The sequence below is a fragment of the Manis javanica genome, chromosome 7 (genome assembly GCF_040802235.1).
Source record: "Manis javanica isolate MJ-LG chromosome 7, MJ_LKY, whole genome shotgun sequence".
NCBI classification, from domain to species: Eukaryota; Metazoa; Chordata; class Mammalia; order Pholidota; family Manidae; genus Manis; species Manis javanica.
Genome location: NC_133162.1, coordinates 12,849,085 through 12,876,081, shown reverse-complemented (window position 1 = coordinate 12,876,081; position 26,997 = coordinate 12,849,085). Strand labels below are relative to the sequence as shown.

Sequence of the window (26,997 nt, the reverse complement as noted above, 5' to 3'; positions counted from 1 at the left end):
AGAGCCGAAAGCCAGAGATAAAGTCAGAACTTGGAAAGCAGCTACAGAATAATGACATGCTACACCTGGACAAGGAATAATGAGACTAACTGTTGACTTCCCAACAGAATACGGGATTAACATAATAAAGTGCTGGTGGAAAATAACTGTCAACCTAGACTTCTCTGTCAGGAAAACTATCCTTCAAAACTAAAAGAAAAGTAAATTTCCAAATAAACAAAAACTGATTTTGTTGCCAGACCTAAATAACAAGAAATGCTAAAAGAAGTTCTTTAGGCTGAAGGGAAAGGATACCAGATGACAATTTTGAATTACGGGAAGGAATGAAGAGCAACAGAAATGGAGAATATACAGTAAACTAACCAGACCAAAAAAATCAGTAAAGGTCCAGAAGATTTTTGGACAACAAGGCAGACTTTACTTTGTGTCAACTGTTTACCAGTATCATGTCCCAACTTTGTACTGTTCTGATAATGCAAGGTTTTGGTTAGCACAGTGCATTGGGGAGTAAGGACTGCCTGTATTTATTTTGTACAGTCTTGGGTTTTGGAAGCATGTTAATGCTGTGCACAGTCAAAAATAAAATTCAATTAAGGATGGAAAGGCAGGGGTGGTAGGGAGACTGACACTGAAAATGAAGTAAAACAAAGCCAACTATAATTCAGATGAGTCATGTAATCACACAGAGGACAAATTAATCTAATTTATGAATGTAGTACTTGACCATATGCCCTCAGTGTTAGGCAGAGCAGGAGGAAACTGCAAATAAATCCTGAATTCCCTTTAGTCAGTATGTTTTATGTACTTGTATGGACAAAGCAATTCTGAAACTGAGATGTATTACAGGATTGAGCAAATGATTAAAAAAGCTGATGTTATTGGGAGGCAGGGTCCAAGGGACATAAAACTATGAAGAGGGAAAGAACCAAGGCAAGGAACAACCCTAGGAAGATGGATTTGAATTGGAAGAATTGGGTGAACTTGTGATTTCTAAATTATGTATGTGTTGTATGTATTTATATATGTATAAATGCCTATACATATATGTATTTCCTATCTGTACACTGGAGGGGCCTATAAATATATGAAGAAGCAATGGACACATCCAAAACACAGATCTTAATTTCTAGTATCATTTTCTACTAAAAGGAACCAGGCCCTTTAGAAAAGCAGCTGATGCTAGGACTGTGGCAGAGAAGGTACAAAATGAATCTGGAACAGCCTGTTATAGGTTCATTAGTGAACCTATGATAAGAATGAAGACCTCAAAAAAAGAAAAGAAAAGAAAGGCAAGGTTACATCCCAAGGATATAGGAGTCAGTTTGAAGGGGTTCCTAGTGGCCAAATCAGGGACAATTTAGGCAACAAAATAATTGAGGATAATAAAGAATTATAACCATTGGAAAAAAATAGGAATCCAAGAGTCCATGTTGATAACAGACAATTGGGGAACAAGAAGACTTTTGGTAATAGAGTAGGACGTAGGAGATCAGCTGCTGCGGTTTTTTCTATTTGTGTTAACATTTAAAAATGTTTTGAGTAAGATATTTTTGGAACCTGGGAAAGCAAAACAACACACCAAAAGCTGCTGAGAAAACACAGACTTTAGAACAGTGTGACTCAGTGAAGAAAAGACCTTAATTTGAATCTTCTTCCATCTGTATTTAGGACAGACCATCCTAAATATACTACTTTAGGGTACGGAACTCTCACACAACAAAACTTTACGAACTTTGCTTTCACTGACGACAATCTTTGTTTTCTTATGTAACTGGAAGATAAAACCAGCCACATACACACACAAATGAAAATTCATCCATGACACCATTTAGGGTCTTTTATATAAAGATGTATATAACAAATCCCAATTTGGTACCAGAATTTCTTCACCACTGAAGACCATGTACAGTTTATCAGAAAATAAAAGCTAAGTAATCTATCACGTTTCCTTTGCTGCTAGAAAACTGATCTTTTATTTATATAGTTGCTTTTGATCTAATTTATCTTCTCTAACTGTATATGGGCATATATTTTCCTCAAAATACCTCAAATCCTTTAAGACAGAAGATGGACTATATAAATTTAAAAATAATAATCTTAATGTGTTTGCAACACTAATGTGAAATGATTTAGGCTTTTAATGGCAGTACTACAAATACAGCAATTGAGTTCATCCGTGGTTAAAAAATCAGCTTTAGTCAATGCAAAAGAAAATGCAACTGTCCAGAATGACTGTGTTTTTAAAAAATGTGACAAAAGAAAAGTGTTAGAACCAATTTTTAAAAATGAAATCATGTCTTCACCGCTAAGCTTTTAACTGGGAGATTCAAAATTGTATTTCAGATAATTAGAAAAGACAGACATATAATCAAATACATAGCCTCACCAGCAACACTAAGGCAAAATAATTAGTTTTTAAAATTCCTAGCACAAGTACCTCTTTATTAACATCATAAACATCCTATTAAACAAATATCTGTTGAAGGAATGAATCAATGAATCTCTCTCAAGGCTACCTTTGCAGGTTTGGGGATGAATGGATGAATAGGTGGATAGGAATTAACAAGAGGAGAGTCAAGAAATTTTGCCCAAAGCTGCCCTTCAAAGGTTTGAAAGTTGCTATGATTATTTTGGAAAAGGCAATTCAACAGCATGATTCTGATACCTGTGAATCTACAAAAAAAATTCACTGAAAGAAAGAAAGAAAGCATCAGTTCAAGATTTCCTTAGACACAGGCCATCTGAAAAATATCCTTCTGAATATTAACATGACAAGCCCAAATTATAATTAGATATTTAATACTCATGTTTACCATAGCATATTAGCTTAGCCATGTCAAATTTATACTTGTGTAGAGCCATGTTTTATTTTATATGTCATTTTACTGGACAATACCTTCTACAAAATTTATAGTACATTTAATCTTTCTTTGATAAAATAATTCCTTTTCAACCAGACTTTCTGACATAATGGTGCACAATATTGAGTCACTCCAAGACTTAAAAAAATATTTATCATATTATTAATATACTCAAAATTAACCTATTAGCAAAGACACAAATATATTAGGTATAATATATAACCTGTCTACTTCAGAACTTTTATTATGAGCTAGAAATGATAAGTACCTAATAAGTGGTACAAACAAGTGTCGCAGAAATGAAGCCCAAGGACAATATCCTTGTACTTGGAATGATGATGAGGCATGTTAAAGAGGTAGCTTTTGAGGTAAACCAGAAGGCTGGGTTTCAGGAGCAGAAAATGGGATAGGGCCTTCAGCCTGGAAAACAGTGGGTAGTAAACACGAAGAGCTTGGTACTTTAACATAGTTAAGGTAGGGAATGGTGAACTGTGGTCCATGGTCCAAATCCAGCCCACTGCTTGTTTCTGTATGACCCATCAGCCACTGATAGTTTTTACATTTTTAAATAGTTGAAAAAAATAAAAAGAAGAATATTTCATGACACAGGAAAATTATGAAATTCATATTGTCTAAGTTTTATGGGCACATAGCCATGCCCATTCATTTACCTATTGTCTATCTACAATTGCCTTCACACTAGGCGACAGAGTTGAGTAGCTGCAATGGAGATGATGTGATTCATAAAGCCTGAAACATTTACTATCTGGCCCTTCAGAGAGAGTTTGCCAGCTTCTTCCCTTATGAAGGCCTAAGTGGCTGAAGCACTGTGAGTGAGGGGCTGGACCGAGAAAGAAGCTAGAGAGGTAAGAGTGGCATGTAGCCATAGCAAGGATTTGGGTCCTAAGAGTAATGGGAAGGCCCTTAAAGAATTTAGAGTAGGCTAGGAAAGTGACAAATAGATTTGCAGTTTGAAAAGCTCATTATGGTTGTTATATTGGTAACAGTTTTAGGAGGTAAGTAAGTAGTTCAAGGAAAGTATGAACACAGCTTAGACTATGGGGGGCTGGCAAACTAAATGAGGAGGATGGGCAATATGATTTCTGAGGTCCTTTCCAGCTCTAAAATCTGAAGAACCACAGGGGTTTCCAAGCCTGGTTTTGCAACTTTCCAGTTATTTCCAATTACCACAAACAATTCTCAAAAATGTTGTATGATATGAACATCTCTCTAATAGGCAGTAAATCAGAAATATGCCCAACAGAACATCATGCATCTAAAAAGTTTGGGAATCACTGAAGTAAATCTCACACAAGCATACACATGCACACACCCCATCCCCACCATTAGAATGTTTTGCAAGCTGGAAAGAACTATTTTATGAAATTTACTATTAAAAAACTTACAGAACAATATAAATTAACACAAAGTGAGAACACACACAAATACTGATTGAGTGTGCTTCACTGCACTTTCTTTCCCATAATGTAGTAATGAAAAAAACAAAGAACATACCTGCTACATTCTAACAACGTAACTTTAAGGCGACCTTCAGTAAGTGCCCATTGTTGTATATGGATATGTTCTTCTTCATCTTCTTCAAATCCGTGCAAGGTTTGGAATGGAAAAAATGGCTTAAACCTAACAAAAGTAAAAATAAGTCTAAATTTATGAATAATAAGCAACATAGCTTAAAGCATAATAACAAAATTAGCTATAGAAAAACACCACAAAACAAAAACACCTAATACTGCATGTGCCCTATACAACCAAAGCTTACCACACTCCCCCATGACTGGCAGCAAATGGCACCTTCTCTATGACACCCACACCTCCTGTTTTTTTGGCATGCCCTCCCTGACAAGACAGGACACTTAGAACAAAGAAAACGAAAACCTGGAGACCACAAGTATGCCCTGAAACGGGTGGGGCAGGACACACAATCTTTCTGGACAATATGGGAAAGAGTGTTCCTACAGTACAAGATCAAATGCAGATGTACTTTTTATGGAAACAATCTAATTGACAGTGATTAGGGCATGATAATGATAATAATAACAATAGCACTAACATCAATAACAATTAACATCAGCAAATATTCATCAGAGTTATTTACTTTTTGCTGGACAGTGTGCTGAAAGGTTTATACCGCTTTGTAGTATTTAATGCTCACAATCCTGAGAGGGTAGTATTTACTAGCTTCCCTTTCCAGATTAAGAGAATGAGGCTTAGAAATGTTAAAGAATTTGTTTAACTTGACACAGTGAGCGGCAAAACCTGAATTCAACATAGTTTGACTCCATCAAAGCCCAAACTACATAACACTTTGGTTACCTATGAATTATTCAGGCCTTTATGTGCTCATCGTTAATACCCTGGTTTTCATAGAAAAGCTTGCGCTGACTATCAACTGCAAGCTTTAAAAAGTTTTAATATGAGCCACAATTCATATCTTCCATTAAAGCAAAGGACAAAGAAAATGAGAGAAAATTGGGCCTGAAGGCCTACAGTTTTCAATTCATAGTATATACTGTCTGTCACTAGACATAACATTTGTCTGCTCAAAGAGCTTTAAAGGCTTCTCACTAACCACACACACAAAAAGACAGTCATAAATTCTTGATTTCACATTAAGGTCCACCATAATTAATTTTTCAATGGTATTTTTTTGTCAGAAACCTTCCTAAGATGTATACACAGTCACCTCATGTACCAAGAAGATACCATGCATGTTCCTGCTTTCAGGCCTTTTGCACCAATTGGAGGTTTACCCTACTCCTCAAAGCCAACCCAAATCCTGAACACTTTCCATATTCGACTTTAGGTCCTAGATCATAGCAGACCACACACACTGCTTTCACTCTTCTTTATCTTGCAGTCACTTAAATTCCTGTGCATGTATGCTTTTGAAATCTCAAATGTGACTAGGTCCCACAACTGACTGAACCCCTCTCACACACTAACAGGACTGAAGTATGTGTTGAGATGATTTATAAAAATTCAACACTAAAAATGAAATAATCACTTAGAAAATACTAACAGCCAACTACAATTTATACTAATAGACAGAAATACTGTTTTTGGTTTCCCAGTGAACAGGATGAAAGGAAAAACCTTTAGGGAAAGATCAGCAGATATACAGACAATACTCACTGCTTTTTCCAGCTTCTGAACTAGATGGAAAACAGAAAGCCCCCTTCAGTTCCTTAGTTTGTATTTAAAGTCATTTGATTTCAGACAAATTGGCACCACATTTTTGAAAAGAAAAAATTAGGAAATAAATCTGTCATGCTAATACAATGTTGTAGCTGAGTGCTTATAACAGACACACCCTTATGGCTCCTGAAGAATATGTAACTGTCACTCTGTAAAAAATTACAAATATCACTATACTATATATACAAGCAACTTTGAGAAGAAGAATCTAAGTTTGCTAAATCACAGCTGCTCTCTGATCAACTCCTGTTAAGTATAAAGTTAAAATTCACTAAAAAAAAGTCTCACAGGTGTGTGACTTCCACGTTATGGAACAGATCTAACTTGGGTTATTAATGCTTTGAAGGGAGGTTGCTAAAAGTGTTTATGCCCAAAAATATCTTAAAATCAGAAAAATGTGTTCCATTGAAAACTAACACATGAAACAGGGATAAAGCTATTTGTTCAGCAAACTAATAAATAGAACCCACACATTCACATTCTCTAAGAACACTTGGTTTTTCAAAACTTCCAAATCCAAGCCTTTAAGTATCCCCAACCCATAAATGAATCCAAACAATGCAGTGTATTTTTATCCCTTCCTTTTATCTTCCTGTCCTACCACATTATCCTTCCTCAGAATTTATTAGCCTTTACCTTCTGCTAGCCTATCAACTTAGAAATGTTATGTTTTCTCATTCAAATTCCCAGAAAACTAGGCTTCTTTAACAAGCTACCTGTACTTTCAACCATAGAAAACTTAAAAAAAACCAATCCAGGAAGATTGAATTCTAGGATGACAGCATGAGGAACTCCACTGATCCACACTCCGTGGGGAAGCTGGTGAAAAATATTAGAACAAAAACAAAACAGAAATACAACATTTAAAGCTTGTGAAATGGTCCTAAGGACAAACAGCATATGAAGAAACTTCTAATCAAGAAAATCTATAAACATTTGGTAAGAAAGGTAAGAGTCTGTGGTATGTGAACCAAGATCACTCCCTCCAGCAAGGTCACCAAGGAAGAGATTTCACTCCAGCCTGCTGCTTCTAGGAACACCGGCTGCCTTACTCTCAGTTCCCAGTCAGAGGGGTTTTTTTCCTTGGGAGGAAAAGGACATCAGTGTTTGTCATTCAGCCCTCAGCTACCCATCAGAGTCTAAATTCTGGGTAAGTGCAGTCAAGAGATGAGAACTCCCAGCCCCCACTCGTGGAAACTTGGGCACAGAGAACTAGAATCCCGGGGCCCGGATCATCCTGGCTCATGGTGCAGCGGTTCTATACCAAGAGAGGCAAGCCAAGAGGACCTCACGCTGCTGCCACTTCCTATCCCACCTACTGCCCAGCTCCCGGAGTAGGAGTGACTCACAGAGAAGCTAGCCAATGTCCCCACCCCTAGCCCTGGCTCAAAGATTTTGTTAAGAGGGTGGAAAGAGAGGAAAAGTCAGGCCATAAAACAGCCCCTAATCTCTTCTCAAAGGAATTAACTTCATTTACAATAGAATATGAGAAGCTCAAATCCAAGGGTGCTCTCCGGAACAGTGGAGGTCGTGCTAGAAGCCAACTGGAGGAGAGTCATGATATGATGAAGACACAGCCTACAATAAAGGCAGCCTAGTTTACAACAGAGAACCAGGACATAAGGCAAGTGGGAGGAGCTCTCCTGGGGTTAGAACAAATATTAAACACTGACTTCAGAAACTCTTCCTTCAAAATGAGCCATAATTTAATTGGAATAGTTGGGAGAACAATATGGGCCCCAGGGACTTGCTGAAAACCACAGATACAATGTCAGGGAGGTAGACTTCACTGAAATAATCTGGACAATCACTAAAAAACAAAAAAATAATAAGCCCTGGGAGAGGGGGACGAGTAACCAGAGTTACCATATATTATCTAAAATATCTGGATTCCAACAAAAATTATGAGTGACAGAAAGAAACAGGAAAGCATGACCCAAAGAGCAGAAAGAAAGCAGGCAGCATGCTGCCAGTGAGAGTGACCAGGCGCCGATTTAACAGAACAGATTTTAAAATAGCCATTATCAATATATTCACAAAAACTGTTTAAAAGCATGATTAAAGAAGTAAAAGGAGGTATTATGGTAATGTCATATCAAATTGAGAATAAGGGTAAAGATACAGGATTATAAAAAGAGAACCAAGTGGGAATTCTGTAGTTGAAAAGTATAACTGAAATAAGAAATTCACCAAAAGGGCTCTCAACTGTAGGTAGGAAACAGCAGAAGAAAAGAGTTAGTGAATTTTTGAAGACAGAGTAACAGAGGTCATGCCAGCCAAAAAAAACAGACAGGAAAAAGAATGAAGAAAAATGAACTGAGCCTTAGAGAAACGTGGGATTCTTATGTTTACCAACACACACATAATGGGAAAGTCAGTGGGAGGAGAAAGAGGGGATGAGAGGAAAAAGGAGCAGAAAAATATTCAAAGAAATAATTGAAACCCCCAAATCACAAATTATCTGATTCTATTCTTAAGATATCCAGAATAGAGAAATGCACAGAGACAAAGTAGATTAGTGGCTGCTGCTTGGGTTTGGAGGCAGTACATGGATTAGGAAGATGATAGAAGGGTATAGAGGGTTTTCTTCCACCTCTCTCAGAAATGCAGTCGTAACAGGTCAGTCAGGAATTTTCTGGTCAGTACCAATGAGGTACTCTGTCACATGGGCCCTTCTCCATCCTGCACCCCCCACCCTAAAAAGAAGATGAGATAATTCTCATGATAAAACCACTTGCTCTTCCCCCTAAGGGAAGGTGACTAGGCCTGAAACAATCCTTTGTTTTCTTTTGCTAATAATATTCCTTCCCCAACTCTCCAGCCTACAAAAATCTTCCATTTTCTGCAACTCCTTGTGGCATCTCTCTACTTGCTAGGTGGGATGCTGGGTAGATTCATGAATCCCTTAATAAAGCCAATTAGATCTTCAAATTTTCTGTTAAATTTTGTTTTTAACATGACTATAAAGCACTTCTTTGTTTTTGTAATACTTAGAATAACCCCAAAACTGGGCATTAGCACACCATATGTAGACAGTTTTAGAAGTCTCACAAGTAGTATAAACTGAAGCCAAAATTGGAACCTGTGTTAGTCTGCTGGGGCTGCCATAACAGAATACCACAGACTGGGTGGTCAAAAAATGAATTTTATTTTCACACAATTCATTTCACACAGATAAGGAAATAAGTTCAAAGATAACAAACAGCCTGTTGGAGACTGCATCCGTTATTACACAGTCACATGGAGATATATGCCAACAAAATAGGCATAAAGCAAGAAAGAAAAAGGGAGCCAGAAAATAGTGGATTCAAGTCACAGAGGCAATACAGGTGTGTGGCAAGCCAAGAGAGGGGTCCAGTTTGGAGCAGGTGATGAAAGAGGAGATCTCCAAGAAATAAGGTAATAGGATAAGCATAAGGAATGAGAAGGGAGAGGTAATTTTTCAATTAAATCTTGAAAATTTGGTTAAGGCAACTAGGTAAGCAAATAAATAATAATTCAAACTTGACTCTAGGGACATACTGCTTTGAATGGCACAAAAATTTTGAAACTAGATTCTAGAGAAGGAAACATAAACCTGCATATTAGGGAGCTCTGCAATAAAAAAAAATATGTATACATAATAACAATGTAAATACACAGACCAATCAAGGAAGACTTAACTCTGAATAGAACATGAATGTTATCAATTATATATAAATAAGGAAGTAGTTCAATGAATGGATTGAAAGTGATATAGGGAGATTGAGAGAGATTGAGAAAAAGCAAAAGGTAAAGTGAGAGAAGGTATCACTTTGCTAAAGCCTCATCTAGTTGAGTAGGAAGTCATCAATAAATGATATGTAAAATAGCTGAATCAAGAACAGATAGCTGTAGGACACTGTTGAGAAATACAGAGGTAACACCATAATTTATTAGCATAGCTTGATTGTGTTCTTACCCTGTAAAAGGCATTACATTTATTAATTCTAACAATTCTATGAGATAGGTAGACACAGAGAGGTTAAATAACTTGCTCAGGTTAACAGCTTAGTTAAGTGGTAGACCCAAGAATCTAAACTGTTAGTCTCCAAAATTTGTGTTCTTAATCACTGCCTCTTAAAAATGATTAAAAGCAAGGATTTATAAATGGTTGCTTCTGAAGAGTGTGACTTATGGGAGGAAAGTAGAAGGTCTAGGGAAGTAACTGCTAATTTTCACTAAAATGTTATAGTTGATTTTTAAATTATGTACATTAACTAAAATGAAAAGACAGACAATATCAAATATTGAAGAGGATATAAAACTACTAGTGTGGACTATTATAATTACTTTGAAAACTGTGTGACCATTTATAAATCCTTGCTTTTAACCATTTTTAAGAGGCAGTGATTAAGAACACATTTTGGAGACTGACAGTTTAGATTCTTATCTTGGGTCTACCACTTAACTAAGCTGTTAACCTGAGCAAGTTATTTAACCTCTCTGTGTCTCAGTTTCCCCATCTTCAAAATGGAGATTAATTACAGTACCTATCTCATAGAACTGTTAGAATTAATAAATGTAATGCCTTTTACAGGGTAAGAACACAATCAAGCTATGCTAATAAATTATGGTGTTACCTCAGTATTTACTAAACCTGAACAGATGTGTAATCTATGACCTAGCAATCCTAGTCTTAGATGTATCCAATAGAAATGTGCATAAGCATTCACCAAAAGACATGTGTAAGAATATTCATAACAGCACTATCCAACTGCCCATCAATAGAAGGGATAAATGAGGTATGTTCACATGGTGGAATATTCCACAGCAAACACGATGAACTACAACTATACACAGTAACATGGATTAATCTCACAAACACACTGTTAAGCCAAAACAATGAGTGTCATACTGTATGGCTCAATTTATACAAAGTTCAAAGAAGGGCAAAAATTCCCAAAACACAATGGTGGTAGAAGTCAGGATGGTAGTTACTGTTATTCAGAGCAGGGAGGGTGGTGACTGGGTGGCACAAAAGGGACTTCCTTGTTGCTGGTATTCTATTGCTTGTTCTGAATGCTGTTCTGTCACTTTGTAAAAATTCACTGAACTGAATTTTTATGCTTTGTGCACTTTTTAAGTGGTGAGTTATATTTGGTAGAAGCTTTAAAAAAATGTTTAACTTAAAAATGTGCATTACTTTGGTAATATTTTAAATAGATATATTTAAATTTCACACCTACAAGAGAAGCCAAGCCTTCTTCTCATATGTGGATCTGAGCAAATCTTTTTTAGCATCTAAAATATGTTTTGCTCTGACTGAGATGTTTCTTCAAGACTGCTCTATAAGCACCCTGAATGCCAGTTGGTGACATCTCTATCACATGACAGCAGTAAAACTGTTTGCAAACACTGTGATCTTTAGAGAAAAAGGGTTTACTACAAACCCAATGGAAAAATATTCTGAGTCAAAATGTACTCTTGACTTCAGCACTGGCTTATGTGTTGTCAACAAAGTAATACATCCGCTAGAGTTTTCAGCAATGAAAGGGAAAGCTTTCTAACAATTACATGTAGTAAAAAAAAGGACATAGCCATCTCAGTCATTGCCCTCTACCTGTACAAATACTCAGGCAGAGGTTAGGTGAGGCTTTGTCAAGGAAAGGGTAGTTTTGTAAAAAGAACACAAAATTGAGAATTATACAGATTATCCCAATTCCTAGAGATCTGTTTCAAAATTATCAGCAGAGGGGAGTGTGGGGAGACAGAGATGCTCAAAAGTGGCCACAAGTTAATGATTGTCTGGCTACAGATAATGGGGGTTCACTGACTATTCTCTTCAGAGTAAGTTTGAAATTTTCCCTAATGAAGAATTAGAAGAGGTTTGTTCTCTACAAAAACAACTTCGGTTCTCTCTTCCTGTTTCCTTTCTCTTCTATACTTTCTTTAGCAACATCATTTGCTCTCACTGCTTCTGCAAGTCCCATATATTGATGCCTAAAGTAAATTAAACACCTTTTCTTCAAACTGGCTCCTCCTCTCCTGTATTCTCTTATTGGCACCACCAATTTCACAGACACTTGGAACCCAAAGTTAACCTTTTATGCCTCCCCTTCCCATAAGCTGTCAGTCCTACCTTCATTCCCCTCCATCATAGTGCAAAAAGTCTCTTTTTCTGTTCTTCTGTGTTCTCTATTGGCCTGGCTCAGGTTTTCATTGATTATGAGAGTGCTGTGATTTCTGAAATAGTTTCCTCAAGAAGAGTCTTTAAATGAAAAAAGCCTCCGTCTTGTTTTTTCTTTAATAAAAAGTTACCTCTCAGGACTATTACAAAGATAGAGGGAATTTGCATGTGTGAAGCACCTAGTAGATTTCCTGGAATGTAATAGGCACACACATGGTGATTTGCTTCCTCTGTACAATCAAATCTTACCAAACTGGCTTCCTCATTGAATCCCTCAAGATATCACACAATGTAATGTCCTAGTTCTGTTCCTTTACTACTTTTTCTACCTATTCTGTACTTCCTTCTCATCCCCCTGCGTCTAAAGCCACACAGCCCTTTAGCTGTCACCTCAAATGTCATCTTAATTTTCTATATTGGTGAACCATGAACCTAAATTTCAAATTTTCAATTTTACTCAAACCAATTAGTATTACATTAAAAAGACAATTCATTCACCAAGCTCCTCCACACTTAACCAAGGTTAGTAATGCCTTATTATTTCTCCTGAGAGCCTGCTGGTAATGTTCTGATCTCAGAAGCAGCCCCACCTGGTTAAGTTCCTTCTCACTATTCAAGTTCTACCGCAAAGTCACCTCCTCTCTAACCTGTTCCCCTTCCTCCACCATCTGGTATTCCTTCCTCATCTGGGAATATGTATAAAGCTCTTTATACATATTGCTATTATGCCACTAATCACGCTGTTTACATAGCTGTCTCTCTCTAGTTCTCCCCACACCATGCCTTTCTCCCAACTAAATTGTGAGTTGCCTGAGGAAAAGAATACACATGACAGGTAGTAGAGCGGTGTGCTTTAGAGCAGAGTATGCCTCTCTACCTTAGGTATCACTTTTCTACCTGTCTGCGTCATTAAGCTTTATAACTAAGGTTTGCATTAAACTGAATAAAATAAGAAACTGACCTAAGGAAACCCATAGAGAATTGTTCTGTTTATGGAATTCCTTGGTATGCACTATGCTGACAAAGTCTATCCTTGAGAAAATGATTTTAATTTCTGTATTCCAAAGGAGAAAAAAGGACTCCTGAATAGTTACTAAAAAGAATAAGAATAACCAATACTGTTAACAAACTTTCATCCTCATCTATATGCCCTCTACCTAATATGAAATGTTCACTTTTATCTAAACCCCTAATTCTGCATAGAATAATCAAGATCTAAAATGCTTCATGGTTTTCTGAAGCAGTTCTGTATATCCACTGAACAGAAGAGTGATAGCAGAGGTTGCATGCCCTTCATAATAGAACTCAATAGCTGGTGACTCAAAGGTGAGTCAATGTTAATTGATACACTCAGAGAGAAAGTATCGAATAAGACAAGATGCTCTAGGAACCAAAGTACAATCTTGACCGTGTCGAATAAATCTCTTATCTTTCTATGTTCATCACAACTCACAACACGAAGTCCCTTATATTGTAAGAGGCCTATAATCAATCGAACTGAAATTCTCAACTTCTACAAAGCTTAAAAAAAAAAACAGTTTAAGCTATCCACAAATCCTAACACCTATTCCTCTCTACCAGTTCCCCCAATACATGCCTTTGAATAAGAGAATATAAAAATTACTTTATATGTTTCTAGCACATCTGTAAATTACATAATACTTTCATATACATCCTTGACTCTCATGACTCAAAACCATGTATGTCATTATTAAATCTTATTGTATACATGAAGAATCAAGGATGAGTAAGTTCAAGTGGCTATCTATGATCACATGGTAAATGGTACAATCAAAACTGCAACATATCCACTTAACCCTATGCCCCTTACAACACCAAGGTGTACAAGCAATACTATAAATCAACTGTAAATAATGTATGTATCTGATATTCAATAAAGTTGACTCAGAAAGTGAGGCAATAGGGTTACCTCCTTTACATGTGGCAAAAATAAATAAACTCCAGGTTAGACAAGCAGTTCTCAAATGTTTTGTTCATAGGACCCCTATACATTTTTAAAAGTCACTAAGGACTCCAAAGAGTTGTTGGTTATGTGTGTTATATCTATTGATAGTTACCATGTTAGAGATTAAAAATGGTAACACTTTTATACAGAAGAATACAGGAGCTCACATTTCTTTAACAGCCAGGGTGGTGATGTCATCACACATCATGTAACTCCAGGAAAACACCATTATATATGCATGAGACAATGAGAGTGAAAAAGGCAAATAACATTTCTGTAATATTTTGAAAATAGTTTTGACTTGGTAGATACATCCTCCAAGCGTCTTGGAGATTCAAAGGAATCCCCAAATCACATTTTGAAAACTGAGTTAGACAATAACAAATCTCATGGCAATTTAAAAATTCTAAGTTGTAACCCATTATTTTACTCTAAGCACACTCTTTCTCACTATGAAATTTCAAAAATCTTGAATGAAGGACTTTTATTATTTATTCCCTCTTAGCACTAATTCTCTTTGCAGTACATAGTGCCCTGGTCAGAGATGGCATCAAACATTTACTGAGTAAACTGAATCTCTTCTGAGGTCTAGTGGATGGGGGAAGAGAAAATATCTTAAGGCAAAATCATCACCTCCCTACTACGGTAAAGAGCTAACAAGGGAATATATAATACAGAGGTCTGGTCTATAATTGTTAATTATGCACCAGATCAGTGAGATTAAGTTTTAATATTTTCTATTTCAGTCCACGGAAAAGGATAATCGGTTAGATATATTAGACAGACAAAAAAATCCACAGCACACGCAAAGTAAGGAACAGCAAAAGATCATGAACAAGAGAAATAAGGAGAAAGTTAATACTTTAAGGTTGTAACTGTCTAGCTTTCTCATTTTTCTCTACCCAGATAAAAGGAACAATGTATCTTAAGTTTAAATTATTTTAATATTATGTGTGTCTCTGCTTCTCTCAGTTCATAATTACTTAACTGAAACTGGAACGTATTAAATGAAAATATTTTCAAGATGATTTATGCCTGCACATTTGAAAGAAATCCCTACATTAGGTTTTAGGTCTATGCAGAGAAGTGAATAATAATGCTACCTTACATTTACATAATTCTTTTCCAAGAACTTTAAAAACTTTAATTTTTATTTCACTCAGTTTCAAAAATAACAATTTACATGACTTACCCAAGGATATACTAAATCAACAAAGCAATAATAATTCCAAAAATAAGAAAAATTCCTCACCATTTAATCGTATTATTTCAGGGCAAGAGGCTGAGTTACTTTCAAGAGAAACCTTATGAGCATAGAGTATCCCCAAGGCTGCAAAAACTATTACTATAGAGTCTGGTTTAACCCATGCGTGTTGGCTGGTATGAATTATCAGAATAACTGAGTCCAAATTCTAACTCTACAGAAAAAATTCAAATATTTTGAATAATTTACTCAAATATTTTAAGTAAGCAATTTACTTAAAATTGGCCTATAATTTAGATAAATCATATTCATGGGCTTTATGCACAGACTAACACTGTCATGAATTACACTTCACTCATCTCAAAATATCTAAACTAATTTCATCTGTACTATCTACAACTTCAACATTGGTAAACAAATGGACATATATTTTGATACAAACATTTAAACTCTTCCCATGTCAAGTTTGCAAATCTAGTCCTGATTAAAATCCAAAGTTAAATACTGAGAACAATAACATCTCCAAATATTAAAAGACCAGACATCACCTGTCCTAGATTTTCCACAATTATACTTAATAATGGTGAGACAAACATAAGATTTTTATTGCATTATAAAAATAATTACCATACAATGAAATTAACTATAACAGAACAGCTCTTATTTCAGCCCTACAAAGTTTCACAGAACTGAAAATTGTGAATTATTTATTTGCTTGCCCAAATAACGAGGGTAGGAAGACACTGTAGTCAGCAATCACAATCTTCCTCAGTAATAAGTATGATATAATCTAGTATGCATGAAGGACTATTATGTGAAAAGGACAAGTTCGCATATAACACAAACTCCAGATGCACTATTTAGTAGATACTGATGTCTGCATGAAACAGTCAAATCTATAAACAGAACAGTCATTTTTCAAAATAACAGATTCTTGCAGCCAGCTAGTAAGCAGAAATTGGTACCTTAAGAAATATTATTGCTACTTAAAAATTTGCCACAAAAAATAAGAGTCAGTTATAATTGCAGATTATACAGGTAGGCTATGGAGTTGATCCTAGCAGAAACACCATTTCTAAACATACTTAGACCACAAATTCTTGTTTAACTGGCACGTACCTTACTAATGAACCAAGTACACTTAACAGGTACTTAACACAAAAGAACCCAACTAAAACATTTTTACTGTGCTAATCACAGCATTTTTGTTGTTCAGTACATACCAACTAGAACTAATTGTGCTGCCCAATGGGAAATTTTCTAGCTCTTTTGTTAAGTTATGCAAATCAAAGCACAGATATATCAGTACTCCACCCACCATATCATCTGCTCCATTCTCCCTACAATACATGAAGAATTCATGGGCATAAATATCCAATGTGCTGGTTAGAGAAGAAAGAAACACATGTTCTAAAGCACTCTGCTGATTTCACAAAAATTGTTAATTATGCACCAGATCAGTGAGATTAAGTTTTAATGTTTTCTATTTCAGTCCAAGGAAAAGGATAATCTAGTTGATTGATACTGACCTTTCCATGTGAAATTAAAAACCTTCTTGGACACTCCAGAGAAGATATAGTAAGCAAAAGCAAAAAAAACAAGATGCTAACAGAGGGGTAACCACCTATGATCCTGTTCTTATAAATAACATGAATACATTTAGGAAAAAAAAATGAAAGAATAGTTCCCAAATTTAACACTTTTCTGTAAGAAAAAGATATTACAGGAGATTTTTCACTTTGATATTTCATATTTTGTTTGAATTTTTAAAATGAGCTTACTGATCATGTGAAAGGCTTAAAATTTTTATTGGGTCACCGAGCAAATGTCTGACATACATCTAGTAAAGTATGTGACATAACTCTAGCAAAATGTCTAATTGTAAGATAATCAATAAGCGTGCATATTCAATTAGTTACCAAAGTAAAGATATATTTATTCAATAGGTATCATATATGTGACATTTATTACCTCCTATTAAATAGATAATACTTCCAGTTCCATTTTACAGATATGGAAACTGGGAAGCTCTGCTTAGCACCTACAATTCTACTAATCTAAAGATATATTAATTAACACATATCTCCTTTTTCCCTGGGACAAATATAGTAAGTATGTGGTTTTATTCAAGTCTGAGTTATTTGGCATGAGAGATTTTGAGACCACCCTATAAAACCTATGCTAACTACCAGGTAGTTGCTTTATGACTTTGCAGTGAAGTATGATGTCTTTTAAAGTCATACCAAAAGCACTCGGAGGTCATATGACTCTAAGAAGGAAAAAAGGGATTTAAGAGCACTTGTTTCCTAGGGCCACTGTTTTCTGAGAAAATGGAGCCCATGATGAGAAGAAATGTTGGGTCAGTATTTAACTTCTAAACAATATATTTAGTGGTAGAAACTCTAACTTGAAATGTCAGATATTAGTGAACAACAGATTCAGTAAATCTCAGCCTGCTGTAGGGAATCTTACTAAAAGAAAAAGAGAGAGGAAGAGAGAGATAGGTTACGAGAGGTTTTTTAGAAATGTCTTTGAGACATGCAAATCCTACATACATTCTAAGAAGGCCAGCAACATTATAAACCACTTAATATTTATTTTAGCATATTAGGATTAGTTATATTTATGGCAACAAAGTTGTATCCTTCTGTCTGTGTTTACTAGTCAATCTGGAGTTTAAGGACTCTAAGAAGGGTTTTGAGGGGACTGCAAATTTCAAGAAACTAAAGGAAAATTTGTTCACGCATTTTTCTGCATAGCTTTCAAAAAAGATAAGACCCTCAAAGAAGGTTTAGAAGTACTTTCAATGTAAATTTATACATGCTCCTTTTTTGGTAGGCATTTAAGCATAGTTTTTTGTTTTTTTATTTAACAGTTTAGAGCAGGGGCTAGCAAGCCTTTTTTATAATGGGACAGATAATAAATACTTTAGAATCTGTGGATGCATATGGTGTGCTGCATATTTTTTTTAACAACCTTAAAGTTTAAAAATATAAAAACCATTCTTATATTATAGGATGGATACCAGCTTGTTTGCAAACCCCTGGGTTAGAGTAATAGTTGGTTTATCTCTGCAGAAATAACACAGCATAGGCTTTGGGAGTTTTTTGGTTTTTTTTAAGGACTTTGACAAACTGACTAACCCCCTCTGAATCTCAAGTTTTCACATATGCAACAATGAGATGCCAACCTCTCCCACACAATAGTTTTAACCATTAAGTGAAATAGCAAGTGTATGGAACTGCCCATACAGTACCTGGCATATATAGTCAGCAAACTGAGTTTATTATCCTTGCCTCTGCCTCATATGATACATCGTTAGTATCTGTAAGTCAATATTAAGTGTTTGATCAGGCATGCTCCTCCAATACAATCTACATTATAATGATCTGCTTTGGCTATTTCCAGTAACAAACTGGGTCTCTCCCTGACAGCCAACAGACCTGTACATTACTGATTAGAATCTAACAGTCTCTGGCACAAGAACAGACCCATAGATAAATGGAACAGAACAGAGAGCTCAGAAATAAGCTCACACACATATGGTCAATTTATATAAATAAAAATGAACATAAAGCAATATAAGTGTAAATAAATAATGACAAAGGAGCCATGAATATACAATGGGGAAAAGACAATCTCTTCAATAAACGGTGTTAGGAAAACTGGACAGCTACATGCAAGAGAATGAAATTGGATCACTGTTTAACTCCACATATAAAAGTAAACTCGAAATGGATTAAATACCTAAATCTAAGACATGAAACCATAAAACTCTTAGAAGAAAAGAGAGGCAAAAATCTCTAGACCATAAGCACGAGCAATTGTTTTCTGGATATCTGCCCTGGCAAGGGAAACAAAAAACATGAACTAGTGGGATTGCATCAAACTAAAAAGCTTCTGTACAGCAAAGGACACAATCAACAAAACAAAAAAGGCAAGTTACAGTGTGGGAAAATATGTTTATAAATGATTTATCCAATAAGGGGTTAACATCCAAAATATATAAAGAACTCATACACCTCAACACCAAAAAACAACCCAATTAATAAACAGGCAGAGGATCCAAATAGACATTTTTCCAAAAAAAGAAATATAGATGGCCAACAGGCAGATGAAAAGATGCTCCACACTGTTAATCATCACGAAAATGCAAATGAAAACCACAATGAGATATCACCTCATACCAGTCAGAATGGCCACTATGCAAAAGACAAGAAATAACAAGTGTTGGTGAGGATGTGGAGAAAAGGGAACCCTCTGTACTGTTGATGGGAATGTAAATTGGTGTAGCCACTGTGGAAAGCAGTATGGAGGTTCCTCAAAAACTAAAAACAGAAATACCATACAATCCAGTAATTCCACTTCAAGGAATTTACCCAAAGAAAACAGAATCAATAATTTGAAAAGATATATGCACCCCTACGTTTACTGCCATATTGTTCACAATAGCCAAGATATGGAAACAACCAAAATGTCCAGCAATAAATGAATAGAAAAAGAAGATGTGATACATATACACAATGGAATATTATTCGGCCGCAAAAAAAGAATTCTTGTCATTTGTAACAACACGGACGGACCTACAGAGTATTAAGCTAGGTGAAATAAGTCAGGTGAAGAAAGAAATACCATATAATTTCACTTATATGTGGAAACTAAAAACAAAATAGCAGCAGACTCACAAACATTGAGAAGTGACTGGTGGTTACCATGCAGAAGTGGTTGGGGTGGGTGGGTAATTGCTGAACCACTGTGTTGTATACTTGAAACCAATATAATATTATGTATCAACTATACTTCGGTAAAAAAATACACCTTAAAAAAAAAGGAATCTTAACAGTCTCCTCATAATTGGATTCTTCTCCCTTCAATATGTAAACTGAATTTCTAGAGCAAAAGTTTAATTTACCAACACATCTAAAGTGTTTTAAATGCCAAACCACAGTAATTCAAAGCAGCGTAAGAAAACCCAACTTGAAATAGAACTAGCACTAAACTGGAGTATACTTAAGTGTACCAAGGAACCTAAGGTCAAAAATGCTACACAACACAAAGTAATCAGGTGTTTGCCTTGGCAGATATACTGATCTCTTTTTTCCTGCTTCTCACAAAACTGGTTTTAATATATCCAAATGCCATATAATGAGTTTTAACTGTTCTTCCCCAGAAAGATGAAGCAGCTTGAACTATGTTATAAGTATTTTTATCACCTTCACCATGCTTCCACAAGACTAGGGATGACAGTCTTCAGAAAACAGTTATTGAAAATAAATGACTATTTAAAAAATAACTTATTTATCTTAGCTACTTTATTACATTGTTACTCCAAAACAGCTAGAGACATACACTAATGTCCCTGTCTCTACTCTCCTGAAGTATCAAAGGTTACATTTCTTACTAACATTAGTAAGTCAAACTGATTCCTACCGTCACTAAGGAATTCTAGTAGCTCTTTTAAAGTATTTCCCAGCTAAGTAAAGACATCTTTTAAAAGATGTCCACGTATAGAAAGAGAAGTATAAAAAAAAATAAGTGAATACAGTGTATTACATTTAACTTTACAACTGATTTTGTCACCTTTCAGCAAATTTACTTTTAAAGTTTTTAAGACATGGATTACTCAAAACCATCTTTACCTCAAATAATCAGTAAAATTAAAAAGCTATAATATAATTAACATTACGAGTAAATGTTAAATTCCATCTCTCATCTCAGAAGACCAAGGAAGAAATAACTCACTCACAAACCACAGTATAGAGTATGAGATTTTCCAGACAAAGCCTAAGTTAGTTTTCTGAAATTAATGGTATATCTAGAAAAGATAGAGATAAACATGAAGATGCTAAAAGGCTCTACCTAACTAGATACATCCCTGTCCTTGACCTTAGTAGGAATAGTGTGATCCTCCTTGATCTCCAGGCACTAATAATATTTGAAAATCTCCATGAATATATATAAGAATGTTTTTCAGGAGTAAAAGAATAAAACAGTTATGACAAAAATAGTCATGTTCAGAAGACATTCCATGAAACTGAAAAGTGAACTTTCCCCCAAATATTCCCATACTCACTCATAAATTCAAATAGTGTCAATAAGCAGATGATCCCTTATTTGCAGATGAGAGAAGTAAATGTTCAGTTAATTAATGACCCACCTCACACTAAAGCAAAAATCCACCAAACTGAAGTGGAACGCAGCCACTATTTACTTACTATCACTATACTGCAGAGAAATGGAAAACATTCCAAGGGATTTTTAAAATTTTTCTGGTAAAGAATGTTTTTGTAAAATTCAATGTTATCTTGACAATGTCTTTCATAAAATAAAGTTGCTTAATGAAAGTCCCTTCAAGGAATACAATGTTTAAAGAGGTTTAAAAATTATCACCCTCTACTATCCAGCTATTAACTCTTCCTATTTTCAATGATTACAGTAATGTTCCCCACATAGTAAAGGTCTCTGAAATTCATATGCTGCCAGACAGGCAAATACCATTAGGAAGTGTAGCAAGTAGATGCAGACTATAAACTATGCCTAAGAGCTTCCTGCAGCTGCTACTAGACTCCATCTCTTCATCCTATCACTGCTATGAAGAAATGCAGGCCTGGTAATACAAGATCTTCCAATTTTTCCTAAAAGAAGTCAGAAACCCAAATCATGCAAAATCTTCTGTTTTAAATGTTGGCAGCTAAAAGACAAACAAACAAAAGAACAACCCACAGTGCAGGCCAAATAAAAAGTACCTGCAAACTGAATTTGGCCTTTGAGTTTGTAACCAGTGCTAGCTACACATCAGTATACACTCCAGAGACAGCAGGGTTAGTAAGAGTCTCAAACCTAACCCACCAGGACTATTAAATACATTTCATGCTGAAGATGGATTCTCCATGTAGTCAATAACATTAGTGCTACTCTTGGAGACTAATTTTGGGGCTAAATTTTTAAAAATACTCTTAGTTTACTATTTTAAAGTATACATTTTAAGAAAAAAATCAAAACAACCCTGAGGTGGCCAAATTTAGAATTACATTAGTAAAATTAGAATAATAATATGTAGAAAATGCATACATATTATACTTCATTTAAAAAATATATTGTAATGTTTTTTACAAACTGTGTTCATTGGAGAAAATGAAATGTCAGTCAGCTGGATCCTTAGAAAGCAAACAGCTGAACTCCTGCAAATCTCTAGATGAGACATCAGGCAGTCCTGACTGCTCACCTTCATTTTAGCAACAAGAAAATGGAAAAACAAATGAAGGGAGAAGGAAGTGACAATGTAAATTGGCAAAATATTTGTTATATAATAATCAAAAGTGCCAAAGGATCCCAAGACTCAGTACAATTTTCTTTACTGCTTTTGTCCTACTAAGTAGCATAGATGGCTAAAAGGGACAAATTAACAAGACCTACTAGGGAACACAATCTGCTGGATTAAAAATGAAATGCTATGGAAGGCAGCACCGAAAGATTTAACCTTATGATTTAACTTTAAAGGATCCTCTCTCACAATTCCCAATTTAAGAAAAAAAAAATCTGTCTAGTCACATTCTTCTCAGAGTTCTGACTCTCAGTTAATTTGGACTCTCAGTTAATTTGGAAAGATAACTCCACACACACACACACACACACATATATATATATATATATATATATATATATATATATATATATATATATTTATATCGATGGCATACTTAAAAAAAAAATCCCTTAAGAACGAGGTATAGTTTAAGAAAAAGGCTAGCCTGGCTTTATCAGAGCAGTATTTAACCACTTGAGAGCTGTGTGACATTAAGCAAGTTATTTAACTCCTCTGAGCACTACTCCCTCTTCTATAAAAAAGGGTAAACTACTTTCTCTTTATGAGAATTGTTGATACATCTTAAATTCACTCTCTTAGCTGAAACCTGAATCTACCCTACAACTTCAGTAGTTTAAAACTCTTGTGGTTTAAACTCAGTAGTTTAAAACTTCAGTAGTTTAAAACTCTCTTGTCAGTGTAGCTACACTGACAAGAGAACTCAACACTTTGCAAAGCAGCCCTTTTCATCCTCGCATTTCCACCACTAAACTAAAATCAGCTTCCTATTTACGTCAATCCCACTGACGACATCCTAGTTTAAATTTTACTAAGTACAGGTAACTCAATTCTCACTGCACTCTAAGGTCCAAGAGGGTTAGGACTGTTAGTATTGAAGCTCCAAAGCACAGAAGGATGATAAGCACATAGTAGGTGTACAACAGATATTTGAAGATTGAGTGCTACATTGTGTGAAATATTTACTGACCGATCACTGAAATGCCTTCTAATATAAAGAGCACAAATGTGTACATTTATAGAGGTCATCATTTATGTTTAAGGTTAAAAGGCTGAAATAGCACACATAAACCCATGCTATGTTATTTAAAAAATTCCTTGGTATATAGTAAATGAAAGCAATTTTGCTGTATTTTAAATGGTGGTGATGGTCAGTGATACAGATGATAAAGTTCCTTCAAAGAAATAAACCTATTAATTCCTCCATAACTCCTACGCATGCTTTCGTTCAGATTTACCTGAATTCCAAGTCTACATTTAAAAAAAAAACTCTCAAAGTGCCACTAGCTATTTTGCAAACAACGCCTCCAAATTAACTTGGCCACCTTTTTTAAATCTGAAAGTTACCCCAAAAACATCAGAATTGAAGTTACGACAGAATATCAAAATCTGTAACAACTTTTTTTCATGACTTTCTAACACACTATAAATAAATATCTCACTGCTAAAACACTGGATCTCACTTATAATTTAGTCACTTATAGTCCAGAGCTTAAATAGTAGGTTTCATAAAGTATGTTCTACTTCACAGAACAGGAAACCAAACACAGTGAACAACCAGGTCATCATCCTCTGCAAATCTATGGAAATATTTCCATTATAAAGTAAAATTCTCCTGCCACTCAGCAGTTTTAAGCTGTCACTCTGTGCTGTTAGCTTAAATGAAACATAATTAGGAAGGTAAATCTGCCACATACCCAAGTCAATAATCCATCCCAAATCCAAATGTAAAGTATTTCTGGATTATCTGGGTCACTGATGCCTGAGACTGTGGTAGAAAAGAGTGATCTAGAAATAAACAACTTCCACTAAAGGGCACTAGGTAAGGCAAATACCAGAGTGACATAATTTTATAATAAAGGACAAAATTCAAAAGGGTCAAACATTTTAAGGAACACAAAATTAAAAGCAGGCAGGGAAGTGAAGTTAAAAATTCAGCTGTTTTAGAAGAAATAGCCATGTATGACCCTTTCCACTGCAACAAGTCTTCCCAGATCAAAGTGGCTGATGCCTCTAGCCTTTCCTTTCCCTTTCCACTTCTTCTGTGATATTAAAAAAAAATCCTGTATTAATCAAAACAGTACATATCATTAAAATACTATTTGCAGGGCGATTTCAGGTACTGTGCGATGACCTTACAGCCACAGAGGGTTGACACATGAGGCACATGGTCTGGGGCTGTGCTACAGAACCTGCCCCCAAAGGGCAGATGACATTAACACAAAATGTATAGAGAACTACAGTATGTATAGGCTCCCAACTCCTTCCCTTTATACTTAATACTTTGCTGTGGAGAAGTATTCCTCTGCAACAGATATAAACTGTGCCCTGAAAGTTGCCAAGGCAACACAGCAAAAGTGGCCGGCAGCTGCGAAACAGAACAGCTTTGGGCTATTAGCACTTTCCATGCCTGTACTTTGAGTTCAGGAACAATTTCTCACCGTGGCCAAGGTGATGCGGCAAAGCTGTCCTCAATGCAGCAACCATATGTAGGAATAGTTTCCCAACAGTCCCAGAGCCGTCTGCTGGGGATTAGTGTGGACTTCCCTTCCATTTTCAATGCGGTTTCTACCCAGGCTGACAGCACCGTGAGAGCCCCCAACACACGAAAAGGTTTGTAGCTCATGTTAATGCCCTTTGGAAGCAAAGAAGGTGTGCACTACTTGCCTGTATCTAGAGCCCTGTCCAGGGTTGGGAGAGCCCTGGACAAGCGGGGGCTGGGGATAAGCCTTTGCCCTTCCCCACTCCACGCAGGCTGCAGCATCCCGCCCAGGCCCGGATTCCCAGCACCTAGGCCCCTGCGCCTGTGGGATACCCTTCCCCCACCTCCCTCTCACCTGATCTTGTAACTCGGAAGGGTGTGCTTGCGCTTGATGACTTTCTTGAGCTGGTTGACAATGATGGAGGTGAGCTGGGGCATGGGTCGTCCTTCAAACTGGGAGCGCACTTCGAAGTCAATCAGCGGGTCCTCCACGAAGGAGAAGAACCAGTGGGTGAAGGGCACACGAGTGAAGACCAAACGCAGCCTCCCCACCACCCGGGACAGCTTGACGAACAGGTAGGCGGACTTGCCGAAGACCAAGTCCACGTCTATGGCCAAGTGGAAGCCCCCGTTGTATTCCACCTCCGCCTCGAAGGCCAGCTCCTCCGGGGAGGTGGCGGGCAGCGCCTCCCCCTCGGGGCCGTCGGGCTCCCCGTTGGCCGAGGGCACCACCGGCCGAACGAGCCGGACGGTCTTGATAAAGGGCACAGCCTCGCCCAGGAACACGTCCCGCAGGCTCAGCCCCTCCAGCAGGCGCCCGGCCGTCTTGGTCTGCAGCAGCTCCTCGAATTCCACCTTGATCTTCTTGGTGACCCAGCGGCGGGCCAGCGCGGTGTCCCGCAGCTCCCGGAACAGGAACAGGATGGTGGCGTTGAGGAAGTAGCAGGTCTCCCGCGTCGGCGGGGCGGGGGTCTCGGGGGCCGGGGTCGGAGTCGCGCCGCCCTCGGGGGACCCGCCGGAGGGCTCCTCACCCCCGCCTCCGCCATAAAGGTACTCCCTCAGCGCCAGGCCCGGCACCGGCTCGATGTAGCGGAAGTCGTCGCCCGAGCTGGCTGCCTCTTCTAGCGGGGGCTCCGGCTGTTTGCGGTAGAGCAGCAAGAACTGGGCGAGGAGCGTGAGGAAGGAACCCAGCACCGCCGACGCCAGGATCATGAGCAGCAGCCCCATCCCGCCACCGCCTCCGCCCGGGCCGCCCCGACCCCTGCACCCTAGCCTACGGCGCCGCTTTCTTCACGCCGTCGCCTCCGCTGCCTCCATCTTGAGGACATCGGGCGACGGGATCACGGCGAGCGGCACCCCGGGCCTGGTCTGGCTGCTCCGGCCGGCTCGATGCGGCACAGGAGCCTGCGGCGGCCCGAGGCTGCACCGACAATCGCGAAGGTAGCTGCTGTGGCGGCAGCGGCGGCGGCGGCGGCCGAGGGGGCGGAACAGCGCGTCTCTCACTCACTCTGGCCTTCGCTCATTGGGCGAACGGCGAGTGACGTCACGAGCGTACTCGCTCCCGGCGGCGACGCCTGGCAGCCGAGGCCCGAGCGCGAGTACGCGGGTCCTCATTCACGTCCTGGGCGCCCTTCCAGCCCCGCCCCCCACGCCTATATTCCACTCCCCGGCGGTCCACGTGGCTGTCACTTCTGTTGGGATCTGGGAGGATAACTGGGGACACCGGGAGGAGATAGCGTGGCGCGTTCTTGATCCCAGTCATCCCGTTACCTTCTAGTGAGCCCACCCGCCCTCAC

The 26,997-nt window shown here is 37.5% G+C and overlaps 1 protein-coding gene across 3 annotated transcripts in view; it reads right to left on the bottom strand.

Moving 5' to 3' along the window:
• PDZD8 (PDZ domain containing 8) overlaps positions 1–26,725 on the bottom strand; it is a 65,772-nt gene extending 39,047 nt beyond the window's left edge. For 2 of the 3 annotated variants that reach the window (XR_005059370.2, XM_017639758.3), the window contains exons 1-2: positions 25,557–26,723; positions 4,377–4,502 (exon numbers count right to left, since the gene is read on the bottom strand). Coding sequence is in view for 2 of the 3 variants with exons in the window: in XM_017639758.3 (XP_017495247.3) it covers positions 4,377–4,502; positions 25,557–26,428 (998 nt within the window). In the remaining variant the exon portion in view is untranslated. Of the gene's footprint in view, positions 1–4,376; positions 4,503–25,556 lie in introns of all 3 variants that reach the window. The other variant, XM_017639837.3, reaches the window with a different exon arrangement.
• Positions 26,726–26,997: the final 272 nt, after the last annotated feature.